Below are 19,761 nucleotides of genomic sequence, written 5' to 3' on the forward strand. Positions count from 1 at the left end.
TTAATAGATAAAATGTCCTTTCAAGCAAGTAAATAAACAGGTAGATTTGGGTAAATTTTCTAAAACAAGAGAAATTAAATATAATCTGTATGAGCAACTGCTTTGCAGAAAGCAGAATAAAAATTTCTACCTTGATTAACATTTAATTAATTCCAATGTTTATAAATGCCGCAAAGAAACATACCTGGCATCAACTCAGAAGTATGAAACAACTTCTCCAACTTCATTTTACTCTCCACTAAGAACTCTTCTTTGGTTATTGGAAGATCTAGAGAACTTATAATAAGCTCTGCTACTTCTGGGGCCTGTCTACCTAAAACCAAGGATTTCACATTCCAGGTATAGGTCTTTCCAAAACGCTGACAGATCTCTTGAAATACTTCTGTATAGATACGCTCAGTATCTGGAAAAAAAAAAAAAAAAACACAACAAAAAATGTACAAATAAGTAAGCAGCTGGTCTTGCCAAGAGACCACATAAATGGTCAGACATAAACTGCCAGAAGCCAGAGTGTATGTAGTAAAGTAAAAAGCCTCCCTTTATTTGCAAGATCATCACCTCAGAGGTACCCAGGTTTTTCAAGCTGTCATTTTTGCATTAAGAAAAGGAAACTTAGGATCTCAAGGAATAACTATCTAGACCCACTCTTCCATCACCTTTCTTTACTGTCCAAGTTAGCAAGTAGTATCCTAACTAAAATACTCTATTTCTGCTTCTGATGAGAAAGAAAATAAAGGAAGGAAGAAAATCCAGTACTTGGAGGTATAGCATTACATATTCCATGTAAACTGAAAAAAAAGAAAAAAGATTTAATTATTTAAGAGTGTCTTTGAGAAGAAGCTTCTAAGTGCCTTCAAAGACATTACGGTCATTATTACAGCACTGTTGGCACCACTGAATTTGCAAGAGATTACTCTAGCAGAACACATTCGTATTTCCAGGGGATTTCAGACAAGAGGAAACTTCAGACTGAATTTTGGCAGTGATACTATCAGCTTATATGTCAAAGGTGGTCTTAGGCTTAAAGCTATTTTTTTTAATACAAACAAACAATTCACCCTTTCCTCCCCTCCTCCTGCTACAAATTTTTGAAAAAGAAGGTCATTAACATTTAATTTAACCCTAATATGGGGATGAAATGTACTTCCAGCTCTTGTCTTCATTTCAACAAAGATCTCAAACACTGGCTTTTCTAACAGTTTGTTTATCTTTTTAAGTAGTCTCCTCTGAGAAGTGAGCTACTGCTGTTAGCCTTGCTTTAATTTCCTTCTCATGCATATCTCCGCCTTCTGTATCTCTAAAGACATGTTTATTATCATCACTTTAGAAATGAGAGGCAAAAGCAAGGAAAGAAAGAACTTACTCCTATGAGATTTATTTAGAAAACTAGGGACTTCACTTACCAACACGTCCTTTGCCATGTAAAAAAATTTTAATGGAGATAATGAAATAGTGAAATTATTTATGTGTCATAATTATATATTATATATTGTGTCATTTTCTGAATACATAAGAATAATGCAGGAGTGATTAAGCTTTAACAAAGATACTGTGAAGAAAACAGTCTGAAGAAAGCAGCACAGAGCCCATGAGTAAAACACATGCATGTCTGACAAATGCTTCCTACTTCACTACAGTAATCTGTCATCCCAAGATCAGCAGACAATCCTGATCTGAAAGCAAAGGAGAATCACAGGGACTATTTCACCATCGTGTGAACATAGAGCAGTGCAGAATACATTCTCTGCCACCTGCCAGAATGCTCTAGTCCATGTCTGCTTTCAGTAACTAGAAGGGATATTGGGCCAAAAGATTAGACAAAGACCCAACATAGTTGTCTGGAATGTTTAACAGAGCAACAAAGGGTTCACAAACACTTACCTTAAAAATAGAGGCAAAAAAACCCCACCTGTGCTACTCTTTGCAAATGCTTCTTAAACAACTACAGTTAAGGGAAAATGACTACAAGTGATCTTGGAGACCCCTCGAACACACAGGAAAGGTATCACAACAGAAACACACGTAAATAGGCTCTGAAAAGTGTTAAGCTGGATAACACAAGAAAGAAGAAAAGAAAAAAGAACAGTAACAAAAATTCCTCCATTTTGCTTGAAAATGCCTACTGGTACTTTCTGTAAGCTAGGAAGATAAATTAAGAATACAGTTTTTAAAATTCACAGTTTTCTCTTCCCTTTTTTTATAAACTAGTTTTTCTTCTATATCTCAGACTCACCAGGTGAAGGACATAAAATTCTTATCCTAAGTTTAAATTGAAACTGAAAATCAATCCTTATCCTATTAAATAGTACATATCAAGCTAGGCAGAACTGAACAAAGAAAGGAAACAAAATGTTCTAGAACATTAATATTTTCCTGTGGGTCTCTACAATAATTATACATAAATCTATTTGAAGTGAAAGGTTCAACTTTATAGCTAAATATACTAGTTTCAATAGTCTCCTGCATTTTAAATATCACATAGCTGACTTGTGAATGAAATTTTACTTATTTTCCTTAAAAAAAGCTTAACAATATTCAGATTTCAGACTTAAAAGCACTCTCTTATGCTATGCTGCAGTTTGTCAATGGAAGAGCACTTATGAACAAGTTTGAGTCAAACCTATTAAAACAAATAATGGTTTACTTATTCGTACTGTGTTAGAATGTAGTTTTTTAGGTGCTGAGAAACACAACACAAACTGACCAAACAAGAATATCCCCAAATTAATCAACACATTTGAATCCTACATTTAATTTAAATATATGTAAGTTCCATAAAGTAATGTATACGCTCCAACAAGCAGGATGCCAGAAAACTTCTTTCCTTTCCTCCTCTGATTAATTATACTTAAAATACCTGGCTTACAAAACCTTCAACTGCTCTTCCAAAGATAATATTTTCACTCTGCCTTAAGTCATAGCATTTGGACTCTGGACATTGACCTTTTGTAAAATTCTACATATTTGTATTGCTTGAAAATCAACATGATTTTAATTTTCATGAGTAGATGACAAAAGCATGGATGTGGACATTTTACTTGGTCAAATAGAAATGTTGCATTACAGCACATGAATAAAATCTGAAATCTGTGGAAAAATTATGCATACATACTTTGTAAAATCCAACTGAAATCTGAGATCACTGCTGATAAAACTGCATTTCCTATACACATGTATAACAGATAAAGACATGGTTTTTTTTTGATCAAAGACAAAGGAAGATCAATATGTTCCCCTAAAAATTAGAGAGCAGTAAATAATTACTAAATAATGACACAGCTTCATGATTTCTTATTCCTACTGGAGAGGAGGAATCTCAAAAAAAAGCAGGCTAGCTTTTTCACCACTGTAACAAGAAAGAAACCACATAGAGGTCAAAGGATTGATCTGCATTTAAATATTTCAGGGAAGCATAACTTCATACTGCTATAAATATACTACACAAAACAAACTATAACTAGCTCCCACACATGAATAAAATCCACTGATGAAATGAAACAAGCAAGAAGAATTAGAAGTTTTGTTTCTGTATAAGGGTTACGGAGTGGTGAAAGGACACGGTAACAAGGCACTCTCTTGCATGGTGCAAGAAGGAATAGTTATGGTTTTAAATAAGTTTGTGAAAAACAAAATACAGACAGTTCATTGGTCAGAGGAGACACCTCTTGTCCCAGGCTTTCTCACGGATCCAGCAGGTGTTTATCTTTTGTTATGATTCTTTCTTTTATGTTTACAGTAGAGAAAAGCCTCTAGTTTGGGAAAAATCCTGGCCGGAGCTGAGAAAGTTTCACGGCCTGAGAAAAAGGCTCAGAACCTGAGAAAAGGCCTGGCTGAAATTTGCCTAGGCCTTCAGCAGCGTCCACAAAGTTCAACTCAAGTACCTGCTATTTACTCTGGTATGTCCAAGACATCCACACACATCTAATGTTAGAAAGGTAATATGGGCAAGACTCATACTTCACTTTCACATTCACACGTTTCAGCAAGTGAATCCAGCCCCAGGTCTTGCTTCCATCAGGAATACAAATTGAGAACACAACAGGACATACGTGGCAGTGGCCTGTCCTAATAATGTGAAGGAAAAGCATGAATTCTCAGTTCCTGAAATTTCGAGTAAATGTATAAACTTTCAAAATACTCTTTTTATTTCTAGCTCTCATCTCCTGAAATATCTTTTACATGGACATTATCAGTACCGCATACTGTCCATCTGCTCGCTAAATTTCACTGGGAATGAATAATATCCATTCTCTAGTCACATATCATCTTCTAGCCATTTTTATAGTGACCCTTCTTCAATATAAAAGAACAGTCAGGTCCACTGGTGTTGTTTAGAGTGCGTAAAAGCCAGACACAATAAACACAAATAAAGTGACCAAAATGACAAAGGCACCAGATTACTCTATTTGTGTTCTGGCACAAAAATATGCTGACATGTACTGAGAAAGACCTGCAGGTCACTTGGCAACACACCACAGTGAATATATGAGAGCATGATCTGCTCGAATCACTGCAGAGTCACAATTCGAGGTGGAGATGTACCTAGGCTGGGGGAAGAGCAAATATCAAAACAGTATGTAAATCTTATCTTTATCACCTACACATAACAACAGTTTAAGACAAAAAATTCTGACTTCATGAATACAGAACTTAATTTTTTTAGAAGGCTATATACCTTATTGCTATGCCAAAAGAATCTCTAGTTTATCAAGGAGGTGAGATTAGTAGGCATGAAACCTCCTTTTAGCCATAGGTCATCTTAATCACTAGCTTTGAGTTCTTTGTTTGAATAACCCATCTTAATTTTGCATTAAGCCTCCCAGACGAAATACACCTATGATTTATCCTTCTGTAGGAGCCTAAACCATTTTAAACAGAGTTCTAATTGTGTGCATTCAATACATTTCAGTAATCCCAAATCAGACCCTAGACAACTAAACAGCAGGATTTGTTTTTGGTTTTGGGTTTGTATTTTTTTTTTGGTTTTTTTTTTTTTTTTTTTTTATTGGTAAGGGATGGAAAAGTGATCAAAGATAAGAATTTTAAGTAAAGCAACAGGTTTCTTGTGTACATATCTGTGAGACAGATTTCTATTCACATGTAGAAAAGAATCATTTCCAGTATACAATTCAGCCAAATTTAGACACAGTCAGTCATTTTTACCGATGCTTTGGCCCAGGACTGAGAAAGACTCATTAGATTTTGTCACCATCAATACTGAATGAACATATAGGTTCACTTCATTCCCACAATCTCTTTAAAGTATGCAACAGTGTAAAAAACCATACAAATTACTGAAACACTCAGCTGGGGTACAAGAGATAAATGTAATTATAAACCAGAATATAATTACAGAAGTGTAAATTTTTCCTTTGCTTTTTTGCAACTCACTTTGTGGTATTTAGTACAGTATAAACTGTTATCCTGCAAAGAAATCTATGTAAGACCTGAAATCGGGACAACTGGGATTAGATCAATCAAGATTAGGTATTTCCTCTACATACAGATTTATAGTAACAACATTCACATTTTCTCTCACTTCTGGATTAAGATATAACACAGGCCTTTGTGCATTTATTCTATTCTATCAACTGAACAGTTTTAAAGAACATGGGATTTAAACAAAGCAGTGGCAAAGTCAAAATAGTGACAGATTTCCCATCAGAAATGCTTTGTCTAGGCCAGAGCATCATGTGTTCAGTCACTGATCCCTACGTCCACCTATTTCAATTCCAGAAAAATCACGTACTCACAGCTCTTCTTCCTCTCCCTCTCCCAAGCACACAGACACATCTGAGCAGTTCACTGACTGGTGTATCAAGTCTGTGAGATGCAGGAGTAAAAAGAATGCTGCACCACTGCATGAAAGCCAGGGAAAGGATGTTGTTCAGCTAAGTCTCTGTACTCTATAGAAATCCCTCATCAATCTTGCCATTCTACAGCCTCTGTCCCCACAGACAGTACGTGCTCTTAGCTCATTCAGTTACACAAATTAACCAATTCTTGAAATATGGGAATTTCAGCAACTGAGGATGTGAGTTTCAGTGAGCCATTCAAGACATTTCCAAATGGTATGTGGACTTACTACAAATTTTAGGAAGCAGCACTGGCAAGAAAAAAGCTGCATGGATATCCACAAACTTGCAAGTTTCTACTGGTGGTTTTGGTAAGCAGGAAAATAGAGAAGAATGGGAAACCAATGGTCTTTGAACAGCAAACTTAAAATGGAAAAAGGAACATTCTCTCAACACAAAGAAGTAGTCAAGGTTTTACTGTCCACAATTTACAAATTACAGCTTCATCCTAAAAAAGACCCATAAAACCCACAAAACACAAAACCAAAAATGGTCACCAACAGAGAAACAGTCTATGTCACTGAATAAATGTTCGTGTATAACTCATTCCCTATAATTTTTTCTCCCTTATTTCTTTCAGAGAGAATCCAAGACTTTCCTCTTACAGTATCAGCAGTCAAACAAAACAGATAAAACCAGTATGAGCAATGCAAAAGAGTAGCAAGTATGCAACTGTCACCAAAACAGGTCTGAAATTGCAAAAGTTAAACCACAAGAATTACTTAAGAATTAGAGCTGAAGCCTCCTGAGTTAGCTAAGCAAACAGAAAAAAAGGAGATTTTTTTTTTTTTAATAAACAATCTGTAGTACACAACTCTCTTGCAATTTGTGTGAAAAGGTCAGTTTTGCACTGCCCCCTCAACATTCTTCCATTCACACTTACATTACTATGAAAGCTAGTTTAAAAATACATTACTATGGTTAGCCATGATGGCTAACAGGAAAAAAAAAAAAACAGTAGTTTAACAGCTGACCTTGAAATCACTTACAGCAGCTTAGTAAAAGTAGGGATTAAGAAGGCAGGCAACATAAATTATCTTTTGCATAATAGCCTAACTGTTAGAGCACTAGCTCAGAAAATGAAACTCAGTCTTTCAATACATCCTAAGGGCCTAAGGCTGTTTTTCTAGCATACACTGGCATTTTTCACGCTATTTTGTTAGGTAAATAAGTACACTTTTATACAGATAAACCATTTATATGTTCGTACATACATATATAAAGCATACAGGCATTTCTTTCAATATAGGTACTTTTATATGGTATATGTCTAGATCTGTGTTTTACATACAAAAGTGTCTTTTAAAGAACAATACTCAGGATGAGTACTAGCCAATGAATACAAACCAACCTGGAGCCTCTAGACTTAAGGGCTCATTAAAGGAATGTGGTTCAAAATGCTTAAAACTGAAAGTACACAAGGAAAAGGAATGTTCAATTCTTTACTGCAGTATTCCCCCATTCCTTCCACGAACTCGTTTAGGAAGAAAAATGCAATCTAAATTTATCACTTTAGACATACCCAGTTCACTGCCACAGGAGGAAATAAGCGCTGTTTTCATGTGCTCAAATGAGATACTTGAGCCTAAATGTCAAAGCTGATGCACCCAAGCTGGAAAACTGAACCCAAAGGCAGTCTGGACCACAAAACCAAGGGAAATGCAGCTGCCTGTACCTTTCCACTCTCATAACCACTATCACTTAAATTAATCTTATTGTTCTCTGGAAGTTAAAAGAAGGTGAAGTATCTATTAAAATAAACATCAAGCACCAAATAATGGCTACTTCAAAATCATAAGCTAGTTATAAAGAGCAAGTTATTTATTAAACTAATTTGCATGATTGATAAACCATAACTTCCAAAGATAAAGAAAAAATATTATAATAGCTGAAAATTAAAATTACTGCTTCCAATTGAGTAATTTGTAATTGAGTAATGACTTGTAAATCATTATATTTTTGATTAGCACTTAGAAAAACTCACTGAAAAGATACATTATTCATTTTAGTAACGAGCAGGTATAAGTCTACTCTGGAGCTTTAATTTTTGCAAACCTACTTCTTATTTTCTCTTGTACTTGAATATTAATGTAAGTACACTCCAAGGTAGACGAGAACATGTTACATTGTGATTACTTTACTAAGTCCAGAGAAACACGCTGCTACTAGCTAATTCAGTGCTGTCAGTCTGTTTGCCCTTCTCTGAGAGATACTACCAAGAATTCAAGTTATTGCTAACAGGTTTAAAAAGGAAGTAAATTTGATTCTCAAACAATAGCAGCTGCATGAAACCGTTCCCAAATGAGTATTTGCCCCTCTGGGTTTATATTACTGGGAGAATTCTTCAATGGCAGCTACAGAGGAAGCCAATTTCTCATTTTATGTGCAAAGAAAAATGGTACTTTCATGGGAAGAGGAAGAAGTTTCTAAACAAATACAAAAGACTTTTAGTTTACATTAATAGAGCAGACATATCTTAATACTATCTGGTTTTCATACATACACCTTATCCTTTTTTAATGCCACAGTAAAGTGAAAGAAACAGTTCACTAATAAAGCATGCTAACTCCTCTGATGTGGAGCTGTAAACAAACACTCTGGCACTGATGCAAAACAGCACATGAAAACAAAAAGAAAAGTCTGCATTTCAATTCCAGAGCATGAGGAAATTGAACTTTGAAATATAAAGGCAATATTTATAACTTTATACAAAACATTCTAAAACTGTACTTATTAAGCATCATCTATATGACAGTATCTCATTAGTTTAAAAATAGAAAATCTATTGATTCATAGAAACTGTCTGATATGCTTTCTTAGGCTCTTAGCCATTGAAGACAGAACTATGCAAACAGCAGTTGATATGGTGCCTACAAAACCCTGTTTGTTGGGTGGAAATCTACAGTTTACAGAGACACAGCTTCTTACCATGTGTATGGAGATACTCAACTCAGGCAACAGTTACACTGTGATTAGTACATGAGTATATGAACTAATATACCACGGAAATTTATACAATGTTGTCAACCAGAGGAGCAATTACCAGCTCTGAACACCCTATGAGTTTACAGCATATTCACAAGGAAGTCAGCCTTTCACCAAGGGGGGACCTCCTTTTCTTGAGATGTTGCTGATAACAGAGCAGCAGTTCACTGCCCCAAGGAATGCAAAACAAGGTTTAAAAAGTTTTCTTGAAATGAGATGTTCCAAGCCACTTGTATAAAACCACACCCACACAAGGCAGAAGAAACCAGATGGATTATTGTGATATCAAAGTCAGCAGAATAGTCAATTGTACCTTCTTAAGAGTCTGGTGTGCTACCCCTGGTTGGGCCAGATATTCAGCCAAGACTCAAGCAACTCTGTCATTCTTCACCCCAGGGACATTCATCTTTAAAAAACCTTGCCAACCTCTATGTTGCTGTAAGGACTTAAAAATTATGGTGGCCTGCCTCAAACACTGTTACCACTGAAGGTCTTTGCCCATCATGGCAAACTGGGTAAAGATGTAATTCCTCATCTGCAACCACTGAAGGTGTCTCCTCCAAATATACCTGTATTGATTCATGGAACTTGAACCATAAATTAAGCCACCTGATGGGAACTTGAGGAAAGATAAAGGTGGTACTATTGTCTGAGTGTTATCTCACACTAGAGGGAGGTAAAAAAAGCTGGGGGAGAAGAATATATCACTGATAATGAACAAGGAAAACCAACTGAGCAACACTGCTAAAATCAGCTCAGATTAGATCTGGCAGGGGGAGATCAGCACCCACTGACTCAAGAAACCCACTGACTCAAAACCCAGAAAGACTGAGCATGGAATTAACTAGTGTTAGAAGTGAAGGAATCATTTAACCAATAGAATAAGAGAACTATGTAGCCAATGAGCATAAATTCCTTTGTTTTCTAAAATGTATAAACAGTGAAAATTTTTCAGCAACCTCAGGACCATCACCAGCAAGAAGCCCAGGGTGAAGAAGGACCAATGGGATGCTGGGTGGTGACTATATTCTGCTTAATCTGTCTGTTGGTCTGTCTGTCTCTCCCTCCTCTCTTTTTATGTTTCCACCTCAGAATTTACTGTTAAAATAAAATCCATACTATTGATTTTGGCATATGATCCTGCTTGCACCTTAATTCGAATAGAGGCATCTCTCAATAATCAGATCTTAACAACTGCACACAATTATTTTATTGTAGTAGAAGTGACACAGACAACACTTTAAAGTTTGGCACATGTCAGGTACCTAAAGGCTGAAGTATTGGATTCAGTGCCCATTTTCAAGTAAAATATTTTCACTTTTAAAGCTTTTCTAAGAGTGTCACTTTCTTGGCAAAGAGGAGATGATCAAGAAAATCTTAACTCCCATGCTTGAGTCACACTGATCTTGTATTATTTTAGCACATTATGACAACTATAAAGTAGCATAGGGTCTTCAAACATCAAAATCCATTTAACCTAAATACTACTATCTCTTGTTTAAAACGGGGGAAATAATAAAACAGTATCAGAGATCTTTTATAAGAAGACATTAAACTTATTCACACTACAATCCTGAAAAAAATACTGTAATTACTAAAAGGTTCAGAGAGAATCTCACTAACTTGTCAGTGAACCCAATCACATGAGGATGACAGGAGAAATAGAAAGCTGGAAGAAGACTCTTTTACAGTAGCTGTTAGGGTTATCATTTTAGCTATCTCAAAGGGGAGAGGCTCAATCTACTTTTGCTGGAGTGGTTCTGGGCATAATGAAAATACTATGTTATGACTGTTTTGAGTGTGATAGCTTAGAGTTACAGGCAACACTGCTGTGTATCCTACTAAATGAAATAAAAAAAATGTGTTCAGAGACTCAAAGAGTACAAAAAATTTCAGTCCATCATTTCATTCTTCCATATGAGTAATGTGATAAAAATAAAAAGAGATACTGAGAACTGAACTAGAAGTCATTCCACTTTCCCTCAATCTCTCTTCACTTCTGCCTCAGTTCTGCAAGCTGAGGTCAAGGTTTACATCTTGAGACACAAAAAGCTTCACTCTCTGGTGGCTGAAATTTAATAAGCCTGACACAGGAGTTACTGCGCTGGGGTGCACTTAGTTTTACTGTAGCAGTGCTTGCAAAAGACAGACTGGGAAATTTTATGCTTAATAAGCAGACAAAAGAGATTTTTTACTTTATTTACAAAAATAGCCTAAACTTCCTTCACTCTATCTAAAAACTAAAGAAGGGGAAAAAAATCTAGCAGCCTTTCTCCTACAATCAGGAAAAACAAATGTGTCTAATTTATTTGCTGAATACATTCAACCGAGCCACTGAACTTAAAGATTTTTAGATACAAAGTCCTATACTTTTTGACCCATTATGCTTTTAAACTGTTAGAACACATGCTAGGCATATAGTTAGAGCTGCATAACCAGTTACACAAGGCTACTTACATATTTCCTAAATGTAAGGAAAAAATAACTATGAGGTGTAAAAGTTGAGTAATAATAAAACAGCTGGTCAACCAAAGACCTTTCTTTTCTGCAAGAGGTGCACACACAACTTCTAATAACCTCAGTAGTTTTCAAAGAAATTAAAAACTTTGCACAAGAATGCAAACCTGATAATCCATCAACAAGCAGAAATACTTTTTTTCTCCTATTTTCTTAAGAGAAAATCTAACTATTAATAAAAGAATCCAATTGCATAGAACATTGCAATCAGAAAAGAGAATGAGACACTACCGACTATGGCTACTGTCTTCGCTCTCTAATACAAAGGGCTGCTTTAGTCATTGACCTTGTCATAAGAGATTGGAGATTTTTCTCCTTGTCTTAGGTTGACATAGATCATGGTGGTATTGCTACAGGGCTTTCAGCTTCCCATAATTTCTGTTATGAACTTGTCTCCTATACAACTTGAAAATTTTGCCACTAACAAATAAAATTGAAATTACACAAAAAAAATTAAAGCTGTTTTCTTCAGGAGAAATTTCTTCTTGGCTCTCTACTCTAATTATTAATTATAGAAAATGTAGAATGTCTTTCAAGAATTTAACTCCCTAGGCTGGACTCACAGAGCAGCTTAAGTAGCACTTGAACTGACAATAGAAAGCATCTCACTGTCAGCACTAAAGCCATTAAATTGCATCATCATCCTTATTCTGTGAAAAAATAATTTTCTTGGTCATCTGAAATTGTTTCCAAGGCTCCACTATAGACAATTATAAAGTGAATAATACATTTTCCAAAATTAGACTGCCATTAAGTACAGTTACAACAACAGCTGTTATCAAAGATAATTATAAATTATTTTGTTGAATATATGATTTACGTTGCTGGCCTACATTATCAATACCATTTTTATAGCCTGAAGGAAGGGAGTACTACTGTTATTTAAACAGAACTGTAGGATATCCTAACCAATCCCTTGACTTCTACCCATGGAAAGTGCAGAATCTGTAAGGTATTTCATATCACACCTTTGATATCCTATACCACCTAGGTATTGGCACCTTGCAACCAGTCATAAATACAATCTTTTTGAATTATGCATTTATATGATGCTCCCCTCTAAGAAAAAGAATGGCATAAAGAACATAGGGTTTGGGAAAAGTTATTGATATGCACTATCAAATCAGCTGCCAAGTTAAAATGACTCAGATAAAATGAGAATTTCAAGATGGTAGGGAGAATAATTTCTAAGAAAATCAGATCAAATCTCAGATGAACCTAAACTTTCAGAGGTTTGATTTTTGTTATTCTAAAGCACGCCGGTTTTTAATCCCCAACATAACACTTTAAACAAAGAGGATGAGAGAAGAAAGGTACACATAGGATCCAGTTCTGAAAGAATAAATGGTAATGAAAGTATTTTTCATATTGTAAGTCTCCTAAGCTATACTTAGGAATGTTAGACTATCAGTGTAGTTTCTCATACATACAATTAGAATGTAAAGCAAAGAACTGAAGCTCACAATTTCAGTAAGTAAGATAATACGAAGAGAAAGGCAAACTAAATATCTACTGAAAAGTACCCAGGGGAAAGTAAGTACCCATGCCTTCTTTTTGTTACATACAAATACAGAAACATCTGGGTCAAACAGGAATACTTACTTAGTCCCTGAAAGCTGCAATTATTACAGAAGGCAGAAAAAGAAACCATGAATCTATTTGATGTTGATCTACAGTATTAGAAAAGGGAATGAATTAGGATAGGAATAACCTCTACAGATTTGTGATAAATTGAAGATATTGTTTTTCTTTTGCCCCTCTTAATGGAAACTTCTAAGTTAGAATGTAGAGCCACTTCTCTATCAACCAGGGGAATGAGGAGAGAAAAACCATGTTAACATACAATTTAACATCTTGTATTATTACCTATGGGAGAGGCAGGGGAAACATGAGGATTTATACTGAGAGCACTTTAACCAGAATAATGCAGACAGGTACCAGCTACACATTTTGAAATGCCAACTCTTAAGGCCAGGAGTTTTAAGCAGGGAAAAACAAGGCCTACTTTATTAAACATAAGCCCTATAATCTAGTTTTACTGTTAGCTCTCCATTATGCTAACAGACTTCTTCAAGAAATTATTGGCATATATTCAGGGCATTTTTCTCTGACAACTTCAGAGTTACTGAAGGGTTGCTCATTATCTTAATAGTTCTTTAAACTGAAAGCATCCTCTCCTTTGTATACATATACACAAAAGAAAAGACATCCCATGTATCTCCAAAGCTTTATACAGGAATTGTAGGTCTTTGTACAGCACCAGAAGATTTCCAAACATAAGGAATATTATTTTAAAAGTTCTAAAGTGTGTGAAAGAAACAGATACCTAGAACAAAAAATGAATTAACAACACAGAAAGCTTAACACTATTATCAACATTTCAAAGACCTTCTATTTATGAAAAGTATTTGAGACAAAAGCAATATTAACATAAAATATCCAAGGAATGATATCTGTTTATCCATATCTGATAACTGCAGAATTTAGAGCAATATTAGAAAAATCTTAACAATAAACATAAATTTAAAAAATATTCTAATGCTATGACACCTCCCAAGAAGTAAGCAATGCTAAGACATTTCCTGGGACACCAAGATGCCAGATAAAAACTGCCATATAAAGTATATTTGCATACACATGTAAGTATAAAATCTTAGACACTGTTAATGATGCCATTAGTGAGTGCAGTTGCACCTTGGGATTGGCTTTGGAAATCACAGGCTATTTGTGCCCCCTAGGACCCTGAAACACTCATGTCATATGTTATTTCAAGTCTTGTCCCAATGTATGTGCAGACTGTCACCCTGCTTTCCCCAGGAGAGGAATGGTCTGGACAGGAGTGGTGCTGCCACAGCAGACTGCAGAAAGCTCTCCTCTGGTCAGGGGCCAGCCTGGGCAGGGGACGTTGTGTGTGACAGGTCACAGCTACCCAGAAATTTTGCAGCTGTACAACGTCAGGGTATTGAAAGATGCAGATGTTTCTAAAGGCATGAAAATTCATGCAATAGGCAGCTAAATCATACATCAAAAGTTCTTTAAAACTTTGAATACATTTAGCAAGTAAAACTGAAGCTTTTTTTTTAATCCCTAAGATAAAATTATTTTTAGAAATTATTATTTTAAAAACAGTACAACTGGCACTTAATGAAAATAGGTATAAAGATGCAAAACTTTTTTTAAATCTAATAACCTAGAATTTTATCTTGTTACTGTTGAATTCACATACTTATTACCTGCTCTTTATAACAAGTTGCAAGAGACTTAAGGGGAAGAGTTCACTTCCCTTTTCAAAAGGCAAAGCCATGACAAACAGTAAACTATGTCAAATCAACTCCAAGTCAAACAGTATAAAAAAATAAACAGTATAAGAAATTAAATACTCTACAATTTGCAATTAACTGACACATAAAACATTTGACATTTTAGAACACACAAAACCAGAACAGCAACACTACTTTTTGCTCTTTATTCCTAGATGCCTTCATTAATGAAAAATGAGAACATTTAAATTAAAAATGGTGGAAGGATAAATATAATAAAATATGATCTACAACAATAATAACAGTGCAAGTTATTAGGCAGCAGAATAGCAATTAGATATATACACAATACCTTGGTGGTCCAAATACTTTAATTTTCCTGAGACATGTTCCCCATGAAACACTGTTTTTAATTTTTAAAGACTAGAAATTTATTACATTGTGATAAGCTCTTTATGGCTCCATCTCCCCTGAGCCATAAAGCAGAGAACATTTTGTTAGTCCAGTAATAATATAATGCCATAGAGAAGACTTAGTCCTAGCATGAAAAGATCCACCATTTCACATGGTGTAATTTTTTGTAATAATGATCCTGCAGCAGAATGCTGACTCTATCCAAGGTTATGCCACTTTACAGGCATGCATAAGTATACTCTTTTGCCCTGGACAGAGAGATCAAAGGATGTTTATGTATGTGAATTACAAAAAAAAGAAAGAAAAATATCTTTACTATAGAAAAATTTATTCAAATGAAATATGTCTCAGTATACTCATGCTCCACCTTAAACCATTGATTTCTTGTACTTCAAACCTGATACACTATAATCCTAATTTTTTTCATTAAACACACATTGTCATTCACTTCATTCTTCATTTCCTGTTGCTCAGAAATGTTCCCAAATGACAGTACCAGTGTCAAACTCTCAAAACATACCAATCCAAAAATTAGAATCCCACTTACTACTGGTCAGTAATCAAATAAAGGTACATTCTATTAGTTTGAATACGTACTCTGTGTCAGTTTACATTACACACAAATTGAGCAATTAAAGCAGAACATAATGCTGAAGACACAACATCCCAAAAGATGTCCTGACATAAACAGGCTATTTCTTGTGCACGGTGGCACTGTGAAAGAGAACCTGAGTGAAGTCATATTTATGCAGAGCAGAGAATCCAAGCCCAGGGCTTGGCAGCAAACCCAGGGAGTGCAGCACGTGTGAGCGCAGGGCTGCTGCAGAGGCCCAGCACGAGCCCGTCCTCTGGGGAGCAAAGGTGACACGGGGCCCTATCGCAGCAGGTCAGAGAGCAGGCATTAATGAGCTGCAACAATGAGACACTGTAACACTCTCCATATTATATAATCACAGAGGTCATGAGTAAATTCACACAGATGTTAGACAGAAAGACTGCAATGATAAATAATAAAGTGGGCTTTCCTCTCAAATGCCTCGCCTTACCTTGAGACAGAACTGCATGTGAAGCTTATCCAAAAGAACCACACACAGGCAGAGGCAATTCAAAAATGAACAGCAGAGAAAAAAGCAGTGTTTGGAGTGCTAACCCACAAGTGGTGTCCTGTAACAACTGAGGCATGGACTCAGACCAGCAGGGAATCTGAATCATTTATTCAAATAAATGAGCTCATTTTATAACACTTTTCAAGGCACAGTATTTCCTTGCATGGTAATTCTCACTAGGTGACCTATCTTGTGTTGCAACATCAGCAGCACACTTTTCTGAATGTCCTTCTGTGGGGTGATCACGCACTGTTCACCTGTCTGTCAGCTTGGGCACCTCCTGTCCCCAAGGTCAGGTGGAGACAAACCTCTCTGATCTGCCATGCACTTCTCTGTGCTGCCATGTGCTTCTGCAGGCGTGCACCACAGCCTGTGACTCAGTTCTATCCTATCTCTGCCCACAGTGCCCAAAAGAAATCATTCAAGAACTAGAAATAAACTTGTTTCATGAGACACAGTCTATTAGCACTTATTTGATGACTTTTACAAAAATATGTCATATATCTCTAAGGGAGAATGGAAGGAGGAAGAAAAGTAAGAACACATTTTAAAAAGAAACCAGCTATTATATATAAAAAGAGTCTGGAAAAGTACAAAAGTTTTTCCAGCATCAGATACACTGCCAAACTACTACTGAATATGATATTATAAGAGGAATAAGAAAATTATTAAAAGCTGCACAAGAACAGAAAATATACATGGATACCAGTAGCAACTGGAACTGCCAACAGGTATGCAGCCCTTCAAGAAACAAATTATTCCCCCCCCAAAAAATAAGAAGCTGAAAAACGTTGTCAGCCACCAAAAAAAAAAAAAAAAAAAAAAAAAAAACCAAAAAAAAAAACCACAAAAGATACATTCTTCACTACTTATTGAAGCAAAAAAGAGAGATAGAAAATACAGGATGGTTTTCCCCTAGGTAGCAAAAAAAAAAATCTTGATAAATGTTAAAACTACCTCAAGAAACCTTAGATCAGAACAATTATTTTCTTCTCATTATTATCAAAGTACAGGGGGCAAAAAGGGACAAGTCAAGGTCAGGAGTCTCTGAGAGAACCACTGTAAGCCAGAAAAAATTATCTTGGCTGTATAATTCTCACTAGTCTTGTAAAAAAAATTAGTATCAATACAAAGATGTACATAAACACATAATAGGAGCAGCAAAAATCATTAGCAGTATCTACTTCATGCCAGAGATGTCCATAATGAATGCAATAAAATTTGAAAAAAAAAAGATATTTGGCTAAATTGCTTTTGTATTTTTAGTTAACATAGTTCCTGGTCTTAAAAAGAGCAATGGTCATAGTGTGAAAATTATCAACTCCATTAAGGTCTACTGCCAATATAAAAGAAAAGAAGTTAAAAATAACAACAATTATCCCTCCTCCTCCTCCATTAGAAGTATAAATGTCAGTATTAGAGAGCAGGACTGTGTCTCAGAGAAAATATACCAGCAGAATTCAGAGACCAGAAATCATCCTGCCCAAATTAAGATGTTCTGAAAAATTCCAGTCTCAAGAGCTCAATTAGCCAACTCACAACAAGGCTACATGAATGAATTACAGCTACTCAGAACAAGAGCTGTAGAGCTGGGTCCAAGATGGTACAGAGTGTAACTATTGCCACTATGTAGAATAATAAATCCAGAGTTGTTAATGCTGTTTTTCTTCTCAGGTAAGAAGAAAATTGGAATACAGCACCTAGAAATTGTGTTATTATAATAGAAAATTCAATGCACCTTTTCTTTGTGTGAAATTCTGTTCCTTTTATGACACTTTGTTATTTACATTCAAAGCAAAATAATTGCAACTTTATACACAAAACTGTTTATGTATGCAACAAATCCTTATCATCTACGAATAGATTTGAAAATCTGCTTTTAGGCATAGGAAGAGACTAATTTTTACAAATGGTCAAACTGCTGTATGCGCCTCTAAAATCACTAAACAGAACTCTTACATTCCTAGCATTTTCAAAACACACCTCTCCACTTACTACAGGCTCTTTCTACAATTGCAAATGTGTAACAGTAACAAAATAAAACCCACATTATTAGAAGGGAAACTGGAAAACTTTTCAGATTAACTTGTTTTGAATGTGATTTCTCTCTTTTTTTCTTTATAACCAAATCCTTTGAGTCTGGGGCAACTAATAAACAACCACCAAAAATACATTACATTTGTGTGTAATTTCTGTGCAATATTAAAATCAAGTCACGGGTCTTTCAGCTTAAGAGCATTGCTCGGTTAATTTCTCAAGAAGAAAAAATTATCATTGTTAATGCTGCCCATGGCATTCTGAAATGTGGTAGCCAACACAGAAATCAAAACCAAAACCCTCAAAAAAAAACCCTGTTGAATGCTGAATTTAGCTCTGGATTATTCTAACCACAAACAACAAGCAACCATGTGGATGGGCAATCTGCAAATCAATCTAGGGAATAACAGAAGTCAGATTTTGGGTTAGTATATTTGTTATGTTCTTGTCAAAATATTCCTTGCAGTTAAATTAAAACGTTAGCATTCAAGCATATGACAAATCGTATTTACTGTATTTATGGTTAGTTAATTCTCTATGAAGAGCTGTTTCACTTATGCCTGAGATTTGCTCATGAAGCATCTATAGGGTATTTTAATCTAATGATATCCTTAATCTCTTTTGTTTTGCAACAACTTTCAAATACTGAACACAGGGGCGAGAGAGTATTTTCCCTTCCCTCTTCATTCGGAAAATCAGATGCAAGTGAGAATGACAAGAAAGTAGTTTCCACTACACAGAAGCAGAAAATAGGCTTACAAAGATTGCCAGGTTGTAGCCTAAGAAGATTAATTCCTGCACTTAAGGCATAACATAGACCAATCTAGAGGGAATGATGCTTAATTGAACTGGTGTTACTTGCTTGGATGCAGAAGAAACAGGAAGCTGCTTTAAATAAAAGACAGCATGCACAAAAGCAAACTCCAGCATGGAACTCTCATCAGTTTTTGTGTAATAGCTATCTCCTAGGCAACTTGTGCAATAAAATGAAAGTAAGAGTACATTTTTGACTTCTGACCTTTTGACAATGAGTAGCTAACACTGGGGAGAAAGAAAACATGTTGAAATTCTTGTGAATCTCACAACACTACAACGAATTTAACTGCAAGCTAATTTCTTCTATATTATAGACCAGAAATTACCTGTCTGGCCAACCATGCAGGAGAGCTTTAGAAGTTGCACAAAACACAGCAGACTTCACACAAAGGAGACAGCAGCTATAAAAGCAGCAACTTCTGATCCCAGTTGCCTTAACTACTTTCCATCCCTCTAGAAATGGTCACAAGCATACCTGTGCCTGTACAATCCAACATAACTTTGAGTTAGGGTGAAGGTATCTTGTAAAACTAAGCTGCTTTAGGAACCATCTCTCATACTTGAACATACTCACTTATCTCATAAGGGGCATTGGCAAGGATAATAATTTACATAAAATAATCCCTACTCCTAGCAAGAATTTAAAAATAAATACATGATTAAATTTCCTATACTTCCTATATAAACAGTCATATTCTTTGCATGTTAGTTTAGTTCTAGCTCAGCTTTAAGCACAATGCTAACATCTTATCTTTGCAGCCATTTTCCTAA

General features: G+C 35.5%; 1 protein-coding gene across 1 annotated transcript in view; it reads right to left on the reverse strand.

Annotated features, from left to right (window-relative positions):
* The window catches only part of PUDP (pseudouridine 5'-phosphatase), a 64,450-nt gene that overhangs the window by 40,267 nt on the left and 4,422 nt on the right, over nt 1–19,761 (reverse strand). Inside the window, exon 2 of the mRNA XM_079318248.1 lies at nt 185–403. Coding sequence (XP_079174374.1) covers nt 185–403 — 219 coding nt within the window. The remainder of the gene's footprint in view (nt 1–184; nt 404–19,761) is intronic.

This window comes from Erithacus rubecula (genome assembly GCF_903797595.1).
Source record: "Erithacus rubecula genome assembly, chromosome: 1".
Lineage (NCBI taxonomy): Eukaryota > Metazoa > Chordata > Aves > Passeriformes > Muscicapidae > Erithacus > Erithacus rubecula.